Source organism: Gallinula chloropus, assembly GCF_964237585.1.
Source record: "Gallinula chloropus genome assembly, chromosome: 28".
NCBI lineage: Eukaryota > Metazoa > Chordata > Aves > Gruiformes > Rallidae > Gallinula > Gallinula chloropus.
Window position 1 is genome coordinate 1072056 of NC_140113.1, and position 18500 is coordinate 1090555.

At 49.7% G+C, this 18500-nt stretch overlaps 1 protein-coding gene across 1 annotated transcript; it reads right to left on the reverse strand.

Moving 5' to 3' along the window:
• Positions 1-384: 384 nt before the first annotated feature.
• CHAF1A (chromatin assembly factor 1 subunit A) lies at positions 385-17750 on the reverse strand. The gene is made up of 14 exons (XM_084276373.1): positions 17672-17750; positions 16609-17432; positions 13428-13484; positions 10709-10950; positions 10099-10159; positions 9503-9571; positions 8646-8869; positions 8004-8175; positions 7745-7825; positions 7571-7660; positions 7090-7351; positions 6033-6520; positions 3240-3333; positions 385-725 (listed from the first exon to the last, which is right to left on the reverse strand). Exons 1-14 carry the CDS (start codon positions 17718-17720, stop codon positions 628-630), a joined length of 2811 nt encoding a protein of 936 aa, XP_084132499.1. The 5' UTR covers positions 17721-17750; the 3' UTR covers positions 385-627.
• Positions 17751-18500: the final 750 nt, after the last annotated feature.

An 18500-nucleotide genomic window follows, 5' to 3' on the forward strand; every position in this document is an offset into this window, starting at 1 on the left:
GCTTTTACATCTAGAGCTTCCCATACAGTGAGATGCAGAGGAGGCCAATCACTTACCAGCAGCCTGATGTGTAATTCATGTGTAATTCATGTGTAATTCATGTGTAATTAATACCATTCTATCCCCCAAACCAGTAGAAACATAGTGCATTTCTCTTTTTCCAAAAGTAAAGCCCCTCTGCTGTTCCTGGGAGCAAGTAAGACCACAAACAGGATGATATAAAAGATATTAAAATATAATTATACATCATTTATACCCAAGGCCATGCTATACATTATGAACAGAGCAATTCCCACCCCCCCAAGCCCCATGGCATCACAATAAGCTTATTTCAACCCCCCTCCACTCATTCTAGAGATAACTTAGATACCTTCCATTGCAAAGGAGTATCAAAATTTCAATAATGCTTTATTAAGGACAGATTAATATGCAGTATTTTTAAAGCTAAAAAAAACTAGGCACTAAAAACATTTAAGCTTCCATCTGTTCTGCTTCAGACCAAAGTGCTGTCTTCTCTTTACAAGAAATATGGAATACTTTCAAGTACCTTGTTCAAAAGATACACAAGGTTTAAAATTTACTAATTCATTCTACATACATACAGAGAAGTTAGTAGGCATTTAAGTCTCAAACTGCATTAAATGGGCCAACCGTGCTGGAGCCCTGGAGAGTGGCTCTTGTGTCACTGGATTCTGAAGCTGTTCCAGAAACTGCCAACATAGAATCTGAAATCAAGAAGAAAAGGGGTTGGTTTGGGGGTTCTTTGGGTTTTTTTAGTCTAGAAGAATTTGACTGCTCTGTGCTTTATCTGTCTGAGCCTGTCTGGCTGTATCTGATACAGGTCTCCTGTTCAATGCTATTTAAAAGCCACCCCCTCTCTGAGGAGACTGTTCCAGCCCCTCACCACTCTCTCTGGAAAGAAATTCCCCTTAATATCCAATTTAAACCTCCCTCCTTCAGCTTCACTCCATCCCCCTTGTCCTGCCATTATCTCCCCTTTGAACAAGCTGATTCCCCTCCTGTTCCTCTGCTCCCTCCAGGGACTGGGAGGCTGCAATGAGGTCCCCCCACAGCCTTCTCTTCTCCAGGCTGAACCAGCCCAGCTCCCTCAGCCTCTCTCCACAGGGGAGCTGCTCCAGCCCTCTGAGCATCCCCGTGGCTCCTCTGACCCCTCTCCAACAGTCCCACATCTTTCTTGTGTTGGGCCCCAGCTCTGGACACAGGACTCCAGCTGGGGCCTCAGGAGGGCAGAGCAGAGAGGGACAATCCCCTCCCTGTCCCTGCTGCCACCCCTCTGCTGATGGAGCCCAGGATCCCATCGCCCTTCCAAGCTCCAAGAGCCACTGCTGCTCATGGGAAGTTCCTCATCCACAACCCAGAATAAAATCATCAACCATAAAAAGGATCTTGATCATTTTCTTCAGCTTGAGACTCAGCCAGACTTAGACAGACAGAGCCACACGTGTGTCAGCAAAGCATGAGGAAGGCAAAGCTCCTCTCTGGCCTACCTCTGTCCTCAAACAGGAGCTTACAAACCCAAAGCAAGGCTCTCCTCTCCCTGCAGTCTTGTAATAAGCAAAAGCAGCTTAAGATTAAACACAAAGCTTCTTGTCAGCTCTTACAGAAGGCAAGAGGAGGAATGTAGCAGCAGCTGAGGTAGAAAGGAGAACACAGATCCATCTAGAACAGGTCTATAGAATTGAAGGCTCTGGGAATAGGCACAAGTCTCTATATCAATTAGAGGAGCTGCCTAAAACCCTCACTTAATTCAGGTTGTGGCAGTAGCCTTGTGGAAGAGCTCTACTGTAAAGAGCAGTGAGAGTGCTCAAAGGTTCTGAAAGGGGTTTAGAGGAGCTGAATGCACATCATGTGGTTGCTGGTAAGTCATTGATCTGTATGATCAAGTAGGGTACAGTTAAAACCTGGCTGAGATGAGAGGAGCTGTTCCACATCCTCAGCCCTCTGGTTCTGAATCTGTAGCCTGAAAGGGTAACTCTGTAGCAGCAGAGCTTTAAAAGCCATTTTCCAAAGGATAACTGGGACACAAATATAAGCAACTGCTTAGATCCTGGAGCAAAGCTGCACTGTGTTGATCAGAGCTCTCAGCTGTCAAATATCTGAGAACTTGCTCTTTACCTGATGTTATTTTCCCTCAGACAACTCAGCCTGTAAGAAAGCAGCAGAGGGGGAGTTATGCTCCAGCCCTTGTCAGTCCTAGAAGGGCTCTGAACAGGACACGTGCCCCAGAGCCAGCCCTGCTCACTGGATCTGCTGATACTGACTCAAACACTCACTTTTCTTACCAGAAAATACAGAGTAAGTGGTAACACTGACAGTGAAATGCCAGTCACGAGCACTTCATGCTATTTCTGCCTGGAAGGAGGAGGCAAGGAAGGGCAAGAGCATGTTAGAGAACTGTAAATAGCAAAGAAATGCCTAGATTGAAACAGAAAGAGCAGAGCAGTGCCTGGAATCAAACCTCTACAGGAAACAGCACAAGGCTTGGCAGAACAAGTGGCAGAAAAGCTACACCAGGTTTAGCCACGCTCTGTTGTAATCTTCCTTGTGGGACCATCTGCCAAGAATCACAGAATCCCAGCCTGGTCTGGGTTGGAAGGGACCCCAAGGGTCACAGAGCTCCAACCCCCTGCCACAGGCAGGGCCACCAACCTCCAGGCCTGGAGCTACACAAGGTTGCCCAGGGCCCCAGCCAACCTGGCCTTGAACACCCCCAGGGATGGGGCACCCACCCCCTCTCTGGGCAGCCTGTTCCAGCCCCTCACCACTCTCTCTATAAAAAACTTCCCCCAAATATCTAATTTAAACCTCCCCTCCTCCAACTTCACTCCATCCCCCTTGTCCTGCCATTATCTCCCCTTTGAACAAGCTGATTCCCCTCCTGTTTCTCTGCTCCCTCCAGGGACTGGGAGGCTGCAATGAGGTCCCCCCACAGCCTTCTCTTCTGTTTACATCCTCTCATGCTATTTCCAGAGGTTTGTAAAATATCACCTAATGGACAAAAGAGCTTTGGGACACTCTCCCCATCCCAGTTCCCAAATGTCCCAGGGCAGGTGCTCCATAAAAATATATACATATATAAAAAATTAATCTGCAACAGAGTTTAAAGTTACATTCACACAACACAAATATACCAGCAGCTCAAAACCACCCAAGATTCCATCCTTCAGCTATCAGAGGTAAAGGAAGGTTCAAAAGGGCCATAATTCAGGTGTCAGCACCTTTGCCTGACTGTACATCCACAATCATGCAGTCTTCATCGTCCTCATCTTCCTCGGTGTCTGCCTGAAACCCATCCATCTCTGCAGCTTCAGCCTTCAGGGGAAGAAAGAAAGAGGAGTCAGGTTTGTGCCTGAGGGTGCTGTGTGGGGCCACAGGGGGTGCCCCTCACCATGAGGGCTCCCCGCAGTCAGGCATGTCCATAGGGCAGGATGTGAACAGCAACCCCTGGCTCCAGCAGACACTGGCTGTGGAGAAACGGCCTCGCCCGCAGCAGCACGTACAGCAGGACACAGGCCAAGCTCCTGCCCCAAGATGTTTTGCTGTTACACAATGTGATGAGCAGCCTACACACTGAGAGAGTCAGCTCCAGCTTTAATTGAAAGCTGACTCAGTGGTGGTGTTTATATGGAAGGGAAAACTCAATCCCTCCCTCCCCCCCCCCATCCACTGATTATTTTGGATGCTTTCTTCCTTCTGAAGGTGCCAAGTGACTTCTGTTTGTCAGGTTTGAAACATGTTCTCCCCCCAGAATCCTCCTCATTTTTGCCAATTAGCTTTTACTCAGAGAGGGGGGTGACAGTTCTTCTCTCAGTGACCTTATTTGCTGCCATGGCAGCAGCACTACCTGCTCATTTCTCATTTGAGGAAACAAACCCCAGCAGCAATACAAACTGAAGCTGCCCAGGATTGAACAGGTATGAATGTTTTTGGGTTCCTTTCCCCACACTCCCCCACCCCTCCCAGTCGATCTGTCACACAAAAATCTCAGCCCTAGAACCTTCTCCCCACCCCCACCCAGGGAAGGAGTTTTAAATTTACACCTTTCATTAAAGTCACAGTTCTCCCCTCCTACATGTGTTCAGGTACTGCCCACTTCAAGGCTGAGTTCCTCCTCTCTCTGCAGCTTATTTAAGAGCTCCTGTACCTACTCAAGCCTTGGCCTGAGCACCACATGCTGGGGTGAAGAACCTGGCAGCCTTGACCTATCAACCCTTCCTACATTCTCCTTGAGCTCCAGCCTCACTCAACAGGAAGGACAGGACCTCAATACCTGAGCAGTGCTGATTTAGACACCTGGCATGAAAGGCTTTGAGGACTCTGACATCTTTGCTCTGAGCCACACACCCACCACACCTCCCCAAAGGCAGCTCTAAGATGCTTTCAAGAGCTTTGAAGAATTCAGGCTGGTGATGTAACTCTGCAAAAGGCCTTTGTCTGGCTGTTTCTGCTCAAGTAGCTGATAATAAACAGAATTTCCAGTGGGTGCCAAGCAGAGATTTTTATCTGTGCCTCTGTTTAGTGTATAAAAAACAACCCAAACCCAAGCAGATGGAGTCTGGGGGCTGAACAGCTTCTCACAAGTCCCTGATCCCCATCAATACTGGAGCTTTTTCAGTAGAGAAGCCAAAAATAAAGCAGGAAGGAACAACATGAAAAGCTCTCTTTCCTCACCCCCTTATCATCTCACCCCCTTATCACAGAATCCCTTGTCCACAGGGAATGAGGTATAAATCCACTGACAGCACAAACCCTGCCCTACCTGTAGGTTTGGGGGCAAAGAGCTGATAATACCAAGCTTAAGGACCCAAAGCCTCACTGTGCTAACACAGGACAGAGCATCACACAGCTAAAACACTAATCACATAATTTCCAGGCATCCTTTTAGATGATTAAGCTCTTAATACTACTTCTGGTTACCCTGAAAAGCAGAAGCAAACAACAGGAAGAACACAACAAAGCTTAGAGCAGGAGTAGCAACTACTCCAAATCCATCTCATTTTGTTCCTATGAATTATCCTCATCATCTTTCAAACCAGCTCTTGAAATTCAGCTTTAGGTCTGACAGGATAAGCTGGAGACTTCCCAGGCTATTAGAGTTTGAGTTGCAGCACTTTCAAACCACGTACAGTCAGCAGATGTGCCACTGATGTAAGTCACCAGCTCAGTTATGCATCTGGCAGCCACACACACACACACACATAAAAACCTGTGTGTAAATTATCTACAGCTGTAAAACTGAGGGCAAGCAGCCACTCCAACTATTCCCAGCTTGGATGCAATCTCTGCCAAACAGCAGAAAATGGAAGAACAGCAGGAGAGCAACGTTTCAAGTGGAACAGACAGTCCAAACTGGAGAAACACAAAAGAAACTCATCTCTTCAGAGTCACAGAATTTCACTCCTTTCCCCACAAAAAGGGGTTTGGTTTTTTTTCTTGTATGAAGATCTGTAGCTTAGTATTTTGACTGCTTGTGGCAGATCTAGGGTGATCCAGGAGGCATGCCAGGACACATGGCTAGTGATTATTAATTATTTTTCTTGATAAGCAGGTAGAAAAAGGCAGGCAAGACCTGCCAGACTGTGAGCTCTGAGCCCCTGCTACTTCATGGAATCACAGACTGGCCTGGGTTGGAAGAGACCCCAAGGATCACAGAGCTCCAACCCCCTGCCACAGGCAGGGACACCAACCTCCAGGCCTGGAGCTACACAAGGTTGCCCAGGGCCCCAGCCAACCTGGCCTTGAACACCCCCAGGGATGGGGCACCCACCCCCTCTCTGGGCAGCCCCTTCCAGCCCCTCACCACTCTCTCCAGAAAGAACTTCCCCCTAATATCCCATCTCACCCTCCCCTCCTCCAGCTTTAATCCATCCCCCTTGTCCTGCCATTATCTCCCCTTTGAACAAGCTGATTCCCCTCCTGTTTCTCTGCTCCCTCCAGGGACTGGGAGGCTGCAGTGAGGGTCCTCCCCCATCACTCCTTCCTGGGGAAACACACCACAAAAAGCAACTCACCTGCTCACCACCCCGAGGCCTTTTCATGAATTTAGTGATGGACATGCTCCCAGTGCACTTCCTCTTCACTGAGGTTGGAATGGTCTGCAGGACTGCCACACCAGGCACACTGCCACCCTCCTCCTTCCCTGAGGAAGGGACTTGTGTGACGTAGTTCCACTGACAAGGGACAGGGAGATGCTCTTGATGGAAACTCTTCAGCACCTCGGAGTGAACGTACCAGCACATCCTATACTCAGGTCTCTTCTCATACACAGAGTTCTCAGAGATGATTCTCTTTAGCCTGGCTTTGGAAGGGACACCAATGTCCTCCCCAACAGGTGTCTGAGGCCGGGAGGTGTGGGGGCTCACAGGGCTCGTGTCGCTACCGTCGGCGGCTGCGGTCACCTCACTGAACAGTCCTTGCCGGCAGCACTCCTGGAACTCCTGGATGATCACTTTGCTCCCGTTGACGTTGCCATGCAGCAGAGGCAGAAGCTGGCCAAGGACTGCAGAGAAGAAAGGATGCACAAAGGTTGTGGGGAAGGAGTGGTTAAAGGCTGAGCTTAAACCAGCCTGGCTTTTTCTATCAGCTTCAGGAAGAAGATGAACAGGTTGAAGTTTAGGTAGAGGATTGGAACAGGAGCTAAATGGGATGAGGAAAAGCATCCCCCAGTAACAGCCCACTGAGGTGAAAGGTTCAGCCTCTGGTCTCCCCTTCCCATCCCTGGGTTAACCCCACACAAGATACTCAGTACTGTCCTGAAACCTCCCCCCTAAACTAAACCCTCTCCCCCAAACAACAAACAGGGTGATGGGCTTGAGCGCTTCCAGCACTGTCCTGACTCTCAGCCCACCCACATCTCAGTAGCTTCACTTCCTAGATTACCTAGAGCAAGAGTTTTTGGAGAGCATAGCTAAGGCCATACTGGACACAACGCTGGAAAACTCCTTCCCAAGAATCTCATAGAGATTCCTCAGATTTCAGGGCTTGTCATAAATCAGTAGAAGAACCCCCTGTCTCCAAAGCAGAGTACAACAGTGTGTAAGTACAACTAGGTAGCTCTCCAGGTCTTACTTTGCTGATCTTTTGCTCTTTTTTTACTACATTTCTGTATTTGCTGTTCTTCCTCTGCCACAGGTAAATCCAGGATACAGGCTGTGAACTGCTGGAGAACCTTTAGGTCTGTGTTTGTGCTGCTCTCAGTTTCTGCCCTTTCCCAGACGCAGCCAATTTTGATGGGTTGGAGAACATGGAACCTCTTCCCCTTGGCCATCAGTTCATCCCACTCCTTTGCTTTCAGCTTTTGACGAACCTTCAGATTCTCTGGATCGCACTCCTAAAGCCACAGGCAAGAAAGAATTTGATAGATCTGTTCCAGGAAAAACAAAGAGCTTTTTAAATGCAGCTTTTTATCAGGTTCCCTGAGCTGCAGAACCCTGCTCCTGAACCGCGCAGAGGAGTTACGCCGCTGCCAAGGCGACACCCTTTCTTCCCCTGCCAATGTTTGTTACAGGATTCATTGGAAACAAGGAGATGGAAACCTCAGTTCACTCACTTCTGTCACTCCTTCATCTTCAGATAGGTACCCATGGGGTACAAAAAACCCATCGTCGTCATCTTCATCCTCTCCCTCCTCTTCATCATCCTGAGAATAAACACCGCTGATCAGGAATGACACCGACAAGCACAACTGGTTCAGAAGCTCTTTCTCAGCAGGTGAAATTCTTACCCCTTCACTGTGGGAAAGGCTTTCTCCAGGTTCTTCCTCTTCCCATTCTTCATCACTATCTACTTCGTAGTCCAGTAGTTTCTAGAAGAGATGCCAACATGCCAAACCTGTAAATAATCTGGAAGGACAACACCAGACCCCACCAAGGGTTTCAAAACTCAGTAGCAAGAGGGAACAAGTGAGCTCTGCCAACCACACATGCAGTTCAGGAGTGCAAAGGAAGAAAAGAATCCAACTACACTGCCCACAGGGTGCTTACACTGTCCTTTGACCAAGGGTTCCTGGGACGGATCAGGGTGGTTTCCTTGTTCCACGTGCCCCAGTACGCAGGCCGGTGATTCTCACAGAACTGCAGCAGTTTCATTCTCCCAAATTTCCCCCTTTCAGGAACAGCATCTGTTTTGCAGTTATCCACCACCACCACCACATCGCTGTGGAGACAAGAGACCACCTTCAGTACTTCTAGAAGGTTCCCCTGCTGCTCAGGGAAAGCTTTTCAGCCACATCTCCAACCCAAAAGCTGGAGTTCTTTACAACAGGCACTCCCAATGTGTTTGCAAGAACATCAGCTCTGGACCAGCCACCTCCCTCCTCAACTACCCCAGCTCTGTTTAGCTGCCTGGAGCTCGAGCTACACCACTGAAGAGTGGTAGTGTCTGGTGGTGCAGGTGGCTGCCTGAAGCACCAGATCTCCTGTGGGAAAGGATTTGAGAAGCTTTATATGGAATGAAGCCTACACCATCACTCCCTGTGGAAACAGGTCTCATACAAAGCAGGTATTCAGTAAAAGCTCCTGTCTTCCCATCATCTCCAGCATTAGACTCAGACTACCTCAAAGCCATTCTGCAGGTAGTTATATTTAAAACCAAAGGGAAACACCACCCCCCAACCAGAGACTGACCTGTTTACTATGTCAGCACTGTTACTGACAAAAGTAGGTCCAGCTTTACGTGGTTTACGGCACTTCAGATCCCTCAAGAAAGAAGCATCACTACTCTGTGCACGCAGGAGCTGATCCAGCTGCTCCAAGTAGTCTGGATCCAGGGCAATCCGGCAGAGGGGAGCTAAGACCATGTTCTCCTTGATTTCAAAAGGAGCAAACTTCCCACAAGAGCCAGCAAGGATCTGAAATGGGAAGTGAGGGTCCTTAGGGTCTGAACTCCTGAGCAACTGCAGGTCCAGCACGTTCAAGACACATGACAAACCAACATGAAGTGCTGACAAATGAGTGAAGATTTAGGTTCACAGAATCCCAGATTGGTTTGGGTGGGCAGGGCCCTCCAACCTCCCCAGTGCCCCCTGCCACAGGCAGGGACACCCCCACCAGCCCAGGCTGCTCCAAGCCCCATCCAACCTGGTCTCAAATCCTGCCAGGGATCCCAGGGCAGCCCCAGCTTCTCTGGGTACCCTGTGCCAGGGCCTCCCCATAGAGATTTGCTTAGTAATATCTCATCTAAACCTGCCCTCCTTTGGTGTAAACCCTCATCCTGTTGCTCCACACCCTTGTAAATAGTCCTGACACTCCAACAGATCTTCTCAAGAGCATCTAGGTCTCCACAGCTCAGCAGAAGACTGAGCTGGGATTTTTCCTACAGCAACTACAAACTTTTGTCACTTCTGTTCTGTTCAAGCTTTTCTTTAATAAGTCTTTTACGCTTTTGAAATGACAAAGTGAGAAATACTAATGCTTCATCCACCTGAGGAGCTCTAGAGGACAGACTGAAAGACCAACACCACATAGAAACAGCAATTCCTCACCTTTGGGGCTTGTGGAGTCTTTGGTTTCTGGAAGAACCTTGTGATTTCTGCTTTCTGTGCATTAATACGCTACAATTAAAATGCAAATTATTAATGTTAAGGTAGGACAGGGCCTTGTAATTCAAGGTGAGCTCAGGCATGACCCCCCCCCCTCCAAATTTAGCAAGGTATAAAGCAAAGGTCAGTCATTTCCCAGCTCCTGTAGCTCAACAAAAAACTAGTTGTCATCTAACACAGCTAAGTGGATGCCAATGTCATTGCCAAGGCAGAGAGTTTCCTCATGGGTATTGAAAAACCTAATTCAGAAAAGACTTTTAATAGGTAAAAGCAAAGACACCAACACCTCTGTGAGTAACAGGTGAGAAACCTGCACCATGTAACGTGTGGAGCAGCCCCACTGGATCACAGGGTACAGGCTGCACCCCAAACAGACACGCTTGCTCCCAAGTGGCACCCCAGCAGGGTACAGGGCCTGGAGAACCACAGCAGCCCCGTTGCTGATAGCTGCTGAGCTGTTCACAAATTGCCAGGGAGCCCATGAACATCATTTTGCTGTAGCAGAAGAACTTAAGAGAGAAGCTAGAGAAAGCATTTACCTTTTCCTCCTCTCTCAACCGTTTCTCCTCTTCTTTCTTTCTCTTCTCCTCAAGTTTTGCCCTTTAATATAAAGTTAATTTTTATTGTCACAAATCATCAAGTGTTTATTCACAGTGAGGATGAGGTGAGAAGCCCCAGAGCTTGACTAAGTCCCTATCACACAACATTGGCAGGTAAACCTATTCATTCAGTCAAGGACCATACTTGGTTAAGCCGACTCTCTTAATGCTTCCTGGAGCAAATATTGACCTATTCAATATTTGACCTATTCAATACTGGCTGCTTCAAGTTTCCCTCATTACCAGGAAGAGTATTTATGTTATTATCAAGTTACAAAAGTAATAAGCAAGGCTGGTCAAGAAGGGAACACTCAGCAGAGCATGACAGCTCTTTGAATTGTGTCGGATCAGGTGGCCAGGTCAGCCTACCAGAGAAGTACTGCTGATGTGCAGCACACACAGCCTTTCAAGCCTTTAAAATACATCCCATGACAGAGGTGCACCAGTTTGACCAGTACAGCCTCTAGAAGGGATGGTTAAGGTGGGTATGGAGAGGTGTTTGCATCCTTACATGTTACTCCCCAGGACCTGGGGACACTGAGCCACTTACTCCAGCGCTTCCTGCCTCTCCTTGCGTTTCTCCTCCTTCACTCTCAGCTTCTCAGCTTTTTCCTTTTCTTCTTTCTCTTTCTTTTCCCTCCTTTCTTTCTCTTTCAGCTCCTTCTCCTCTTCTTTCTTCTTCTTTGCCTCCTCCTTGGCTCTCTCCTTGGCAGCTTTTGCTTCTTCTTTCAGCCTTCCCTTTTCTTCCCTTTCTGCTTGCAGCTTCTGCAGCTTGTCCGCCCGCTCCTGATCCTGGTTCAGAAACAAGCCCTTAAGCAAGTCCTAAGCAGCAGCTCAACTGGATTAAAACACTTCTTCAGTTCAGACACACTCAATTCTCACATCCACCTAACACCCTGACCTTGCAGCATCATTTCCAGCCATCACAGGGCAGGAGGTTGTTAATCACAGCCAGTGAGCTGCTCGTACCAGCATTAATTGTGCATTGCCTAAACACTGAGGAAAGGTTGGTGTTCTACTTGCTTGATATTTGACTCCCCTTCATTACCAATCTAGCATCATGTGGGATTTGGTTTACATTGTTTTGAAGTTGTATTTGAGACTTCAGATTGTTTCCAAAATACTTTCTTTGGCAATACAGACCTTTCACACTCTTACACCAACATAAGGCCAGTGTGGGGTATTTCTAAAGTGACTTTGATCTGATTTTTGCCTGATAAACCCCTAAAGATTTCCTGACAATGCTTTTCCACTACCTCAGGCAGCAATGTGAGCCTCCAAACTCCAGACTGTGCAGCTACTTTCACAGAATCACAGGGTTGGAAAAGATCCTTAGGATCATCAAGCCCAACCATTCCCATCCTGTGCTAAACCAGATCCCTGAGCACCTCATCTCCCCTTTTTTAAACACCCCCAGGGAAGGTGACTCAGCCCCTCCCTGGGCAGCCTGTTCCAGCCCTGACAACTCTGCCAGGGAAGAACTTTTCCCTCCCATCTGCTCTGACCCTGCCCTGGGGCAGCTTGAGCCCATTGCCCCTTGTCCCATCTCCTGTCCCCTGGCTGAAGAGACCATCGCCCACCTCTCTGCACCCTCCTGGCAGGGCAGGGGAGGTGGGGAGAAGGTCTCCCCTCAGCCTCCTCTTCTCCAGGCTCAACACCCCCAGCTCCCTCAGCTGCTCCTCAGAGGATTTGCCCTCCAGCCCCTTCCCCAGCCTGGTTGCCCTTCTCTGGACTCACTCCAGGACCTCAATGTCCTTCTGATGGTGAGGAGCCCAGAACTGGACCCAGCCCTCGAGGTGCAGCCTCCCCAGTGCCCAGTCCAGGGGCACAATCCCCTCCCTAGACCTACTGGCTACTTTAAGACCTGGAGCTCACAAACACACAAGAATTGTCACTTGTGTCACTCCACCTTAGATAACCAGCCAAGACCAGGCACTCTGAGCTTCTTTAAGGGGCACTACAAGAACAATGGGGGAAGATCCCACTGGAAGTGTTGCTGATCACAGCATTTCCTCTCTGAAATTCTCATTTTGGGTCTACCAACATGTAAAGGAGACCACAAACCCTTACCAGAAACTGAAGATAGCTTCCCTACATTGGAGGCATCAGCAAAACCAGGCTAGAACTGTGCTCAGGCACACAAATATCCTCACTGTGTATTTTCAGTTTCCTTGTATTTATCTCACATCTCTTCTTGGCAACGTCAAGAAGAGCGTCACAAGGTGCAGCAGGAAACCAACATAAAAGTGGTGCCAGTGGTAAAAAACAAACCCCTCAATGCTGCCAGAACCAAATCATGAGCATCACTGAAAACCTACTGGGTAGTTTGGTGTGAAGTTAACAGCAGGACTGGTGGGTCTATTTAATTTTTAGTGTAATAAAGCTGCTATTCTCATCTCTCCTGCACATTCCTGCTATTTTTGCTGTATGTGTAGAATGGAAGAAGATCACAGAATGGACCCCTGTACAGGGTGCTGTAAACACTGAGCATCTTGGAAGCAGGATCAGCCACACACAGACTATATGAACCCCAGACTGGTCTGGGCTGGAAGGGAGCCCAAGGGTCACAGAGCTCCAACCCCCCTGCCACAGGCAGGGACACCAACCTCCAGGCCTGGAGCTACACAAGGTTGCCCAGGGCCCCAGCCAACCTGGCCTTGAACACCCCCAGGGATGGGGCACCCACCCCCTCTCTGGGCAGCCTGTTCCAGCCCCTCACCACTCTCTCTGGAAAGAACTTCCCCCTAAGATCTAATTTAAACCTCCCCTCCTCCAGCTTTAATCCATCCCCCTTGTCCTGCCAGTCTCTGCCCTCTGAACAAGCTGATTCCCCTCCTGTTGCTCTGCTCCCTCCAGGCACTGGAAGGCTGCAGTGAGGTCCCCTCACAGGCAGCAATCCTAAACAGAAGTCTCTCAAAGATTTCACTTGGATCTGTCCACTTTGCAGGCTGCACCTACCCTCTCTCTCAGGAAAGGGTTGAAAAAAATCCTTGAAGGTCTCTTGACAAGCAGTCTGCAACATTTATAGTGTCTTAATACCTTACTGAAGCACAGCTCAGGCCACCCACACTTCATTAGGTATGCATTAAGCTTTGGAATGAGCCAAGTACTTTAACTGCATGCATTAGGATGCTTTCATATTCATCAGTGAGGAAAACCAGGAAGAGAGATGTTTTAAGCAGGCTTAAGATGCAATGCAAAGGGCTTTGCTTACTATTCAAGGCAAAAGCACAGCAGGTTAAGTTTCTATGTCAGGGAAAATGCCTTACTCTTTGCAATCTCAGCTTCTCCTTCTCTGCCGAGCTTTTGGGGAATTTCTGAGATACCTGGAATCACAAAAGGCAAGTTTTAGAGACCCACATCATTCCCTTTCCCTGAGAACCCTTCCCAAAAGAACAGCAGGCTGACACTGTTCTCACAGACTAGGATATTTGGCAGCTTCTCCTGCCCTCAGTATAGGATGCAAGAACCCACTCCAAGCACATCCAATCTCACTGATTGAGGTTTAAGCCTGAATATATCTAAATCCTTGTGTTTGCATTAAACCCTCACATCAGTTTTACAGAAACAAATCCCTCAGAGTTCACAAGCATCATTTGCAAGGGAATATCACGTGCAGGGAACCAAACAGAAGCTAGAGCAGCTCCACATCACAACAGGACGTTTCATTATAGCAAAGTCACCCCCTTTGAGTTAAACTCAGTTTGTTGTTGGGTCTTTTGGGGGTTCCCCCCCTCCCCACACACATCCTACCACTCACTCTTGCTATATTTAGTTAGAACTTCCTGAATCCAAGGCCTGTTATCCATAGATTAACACTGCTGCTTCTTGGAATCATAGCTCTCTTGCTCTTCCACCAGCATCAACCCTACATTCCCCACAGGTGACACTTCTTGTTTCTCTTAAAGCTCTTCAATGAAGAGGGAAAACACCCCAAACAAACAGTATTTCACCTTTAACAGCATTGTTCATACACCAGGCAAAAGCTTTGTCACTCATTCAGCACACACTGGCTTGGATCCCCCTGCCATTCCCAGTATAAGGTACCACGTTCATCCCATTAATTAACAGCCTAATCAGACCAACTACTTCAATTTCTCTGCATGGATATTTAAGTTTACACAGCACAAAGCTGCATCAGGAGTATTGAGTCTTTATCAGACACAAACCAAGAGTTCTTTCAACTGGGAGCTTTAGTTTCTCAATGCTGTTTCCACCTGGGAAAGCAAATCCACCAGGACAGACAGACAGAGGTGCAGCATTCCCAGTTGCCAAGCAGCACATGAGCTGTTCCTACCTTACTTCACACCACAGGAAACCAGTAACTTGTTTGCACTATAGTATTACAACAGGAGTCAGCTACTTTTTGTTTGTTTGCTCTGCTGGAAGCACTTCATGCCAGCTTGAGTTTATGTATTTATTTTAGGGATGAAGGATCAAGGGTTTTACCAATGTAAGAATTTATTATTTTTCTTGATAAGTAGGTAGAAAAAGGCAGGCAAGACCTGCCAGACTGTGAGCTCTGAGCCCCTGCTACCTCATAGAATCACAGACTGGTCTGGGTTGGAAGGGACTCAAGGGTCACAGAGCTCCAATCCCCTGCCACAGGCAGGGACACCAACCTCCAGGCCTGGAGCTACACAAGGTTGCCCAGGGCCCCAGCCAACCTGGCCTTGAACACCCCCAGGGATGGGGCACCCACCCCCTCTCTGGGCAGCCCCTTCCAGCCCCTCACCACTCTCTCTGCAAAGAACTTCCCCCTAAAATCTAATCTAAACCTCCCCTCCTTCAGCTTTAATCCATCCCCTTGTCCTGCCATTATCTCCCCTTTGAACAAGCTGATTCCCCTCCTGTTTCTCTGCTCCCTCCAGGGACTGGGAGGCTGCAATGAGGTCCCCCCACAGCCTTCTCTTCTCCAGGCTGACCCAGCCCAGCTCCCTCAGCCTCTCTCCATAGGGGAGCTGCTCCAGCCCTCTGAGCATCCTTGGGGCTCCTCTGAACTCTCTCATCCATAGCTCCTCCAGGCCAGTGAGGTTTTTCCTCACCTGGAGGACAGTCTCTCCTTAAATCCTGGGGGAAGGGGGGATAGGTGGTGAAAAAAATCCTTCTTAAAAGGCTCCAGATGGCACAAGCAGGAAGGTCAGGATCTGCTCCAACCCCATTTCCCTGAGCCACAAGCTCAACCCTCCACCTCTAGCAGCACAACCTCAACCTGTTTTCCTTATTTCCCTCCTCCCAATAATATAGTTGAGCAAAATAAAAAGCACTGGACAGATAGTCCAGTCTAACTATAGGCTAGGCTTAGCCACAGTGCTCTGCTTCACCATGGGCAACTCTACCCTCAGGAGGAACCTCTGCTTCACACCTCCCCTCATCTCTTCCCCAAAATGCCCATTCACTTCTCAATTATTCCAGCCACATGAATGTTTCAGCTGCCTCCACAGACACCACTGCCACCCTCTAGCACAGCACCAAAAATCACAGTGGCTTAGGGCTCATTGCTGGAGCAGAGGTACTAAACCAGCTCACACAGAGCTAACTGAGATGTTTCCCTCCTGTGTTCCAGCCTTCACCACCCAGCAGTGTTCACATGTCCCCAGGAGCGCTGTACATGTGGTGACTCTTGCCTGAAGTGCCTCTTGATAGTGTGTCCATGGCTGAGAGGCAGAGTAACATAGAATCCCAGCCTGGGCTGGGTTGGAAGGGACCCCAAGGGTCACAGAGCTCCAACCCCCCTGCCACAGGCAGGGACACCAACCTCCAGGCCTGGAGCTACACAAGGCTGCCCAGGGCCACATCCAACCTGGCCTTGAACATCCCCAGGGATGGGGCACCCACCCCCTCTCTGGGCAGCCCCTTCCAGCCCCCCACCACTCTCTCTGTAAAAAAGCTTCCCCCTAAGATCTAATCTAACCCTCCCCTCCTTCAGCTTTAATCCATCCCCCCTGTCCTGCCATTATCTCCCCTTTGAACAAGCTGATTCCCCTCCTGTTTCTCTGCTCCCTCCAGGGACTGGGAGGCTGCAATGAGGTCCCCCCACAGCCTTCTCTTCTATTTCCAGAGGTTTGTAAAATACCACCTAATGGACAAAAGAGCTTTGGGACACTCTCCCCATCCCAGTTCCCAAATGTCCCAGGGCAGGTGCTCTATAAAAATATATATATATATAAAAAATTAATCTGCAACAGAGTTTAAAGTTACATTCACACAACACAAATATACCAGCAGCTCAAAACCAGCCAAGATTCCACCCTTTTGCTATCAGAGGTAAAGGAAAGTTCAAAAAGGCCATAATTCAGTTGTCAGCAGTAAATCAACACCACCACTCATATGCTTCTCACACCTTTTGGGAAGATCCTATTTATCCTCCTCTCTACAAGCCCAGGAAATCACACCACCTCTCCACAGCACAAGAGCTCTTAAAAATAATACCCAAGGAAAGAAACCAACCTTCCTAATGGGTGTTGAGGCAGCTAAAGGACTGGTATTTCTCTTTGTTTCTGCAGCAGGCTGAGCCTCAGGTGAGCTCCCAGAGCGAGAGCTTAGCGAGGAGTTGGTAAGTCCAGAGTCTCCTTCGTGAGACGATTCCATGGTCTCGTTTCCTGACGTGATGCTTCCATCCAGAGAAGCAACTTGGGGAGATTTTGTGGTCATAATATCCTCCAGAAGCACTACAGGCATCTTCCCCTCAAAGATGACATCCTTCAGTTCGCTCTGGTTTACGTTTGCGTTCTCCAGGCTGTCCCTGTGCTCTGTTAACCCCGAAGACGGTGGGATTCCATCTCCCAAACCTTCCCCCTTACTCACTACGGCTTCACACCGTGCATCAGTCTCCATGGAATCATCCATTTGGCTACTCTGGGCAGAACTCAGGCAACTCAACTGGTTTACCTCCTTTCCTAACGTGCCATTAGTTACAGCTAAGGATGAAGATGCTTTTGAATCAAAATTCACGTGGTCTACGTCATCACTTAGTCTCTGGCTAGAGCTCTCTGTCAAGTCAATAACAATCACAGGTTCATTTGTGGGGGGTTTTGTGTTTCTCTGTATAAAATGGTCTAACGGACCCTTTCCGTTCAGATTCGCAGCAAAATTCACATCTGAACCCAACTGGCAGTCGTTCTCCACGTTGTCCAGGGACGTGTTTGATGTGTCTAGGGAGGAATCCTTGCTTGAACTGAACCCACTCTGCGTGCTCTTCACCTTTTTGACTTCTGAATCAGCATCATACTTGTCCTTGGGGACAGGATTCAAGCGCTTGAACGGCAACCGAGCTGGAACAACAACGTTTTATCACTTCAGTCACATCATACAAGACACTGGAGCAGGGGGAAAGGCAAAGGGGGGGGGAGTTTTAAGCTGGTTTATCCATTTTTAAGCTTAAGAATTGAAAGAGATCAGCGTTTAGGGGTGGTTTGTTACTAGAAAGCCAATATGGTTCATAAAACCAGGTCTGACACCTGCCCAGCACGCTAAGGATGCGCCAGGGGACGCGATCGCGCTGCAGCTTTACCTTGTACGAGCCTCCGCGGGGGAACGGCCGCTTTGTCTCTGCACTCCATGGCTACGAGACAAAAACACCACAGGACAGACACAAAAAAGCCACCAGCCAACCCCCCCCTCAGGAATCAACCCCCGCCACACGTCCCCGGTGAGCGACCTGCTTCTCCTGCCACCACCCAGCCGCGGCGGCTCCCGCCGGCTCTCCCTGAGGCCTCAGCGCGGGCACGGTGAGGCCGCACAAAGGGGCCGGGGCGAACCCCCGCCGGCTCCCCCACCCCCTCCCTCAGGCTGAGGGGAGTTCCGCACCCGCTGGGCCGCGGGATACCGGAGGCCCCCTCACATCCCCCCCCCACCCGCCTCAACTCCTGCGTCCCCTCAGGGCCGCGTTGCGGGCGTAGGACAGAAAGGAGGCGGCGGGCTGGGCCTGGGCCTGGTCCCGGGCGGCGGCGGCAGCTACCGGGCCTTCTTTGTTACCCGGGAAGGCCCAACCGCCGCCGGAAACGCGCCTCACACCGGCCCCGCCACATCCCCAGGAGGCCCCTACCTGCCATGGCGGAGCGCCGCGGCTCCCGCCGCTCCTCAGGCGGCGGCACAACCCGGCCCGGCCCGGCCCGGCCCGTCCGGTCCCGCCCCGGCGGCTCCCGCTCGTATTTGGCGGGAGCCGGGGCGACCCCGCTCTTCGCCGCGCTGATAGGCGGAGCGCGCCCCACGTGACCCAGCCTTCCGCCCGCTCCTCCTCGGCCCGCCCGCCCGCGGAGAGTGGGCGGGAAGCTCGGCGCTGCCTCCCGATTGGCTAGTGAGGAGGCCGTCGCTGAGTGGCGGCGGCGGCTGTCAGTCTG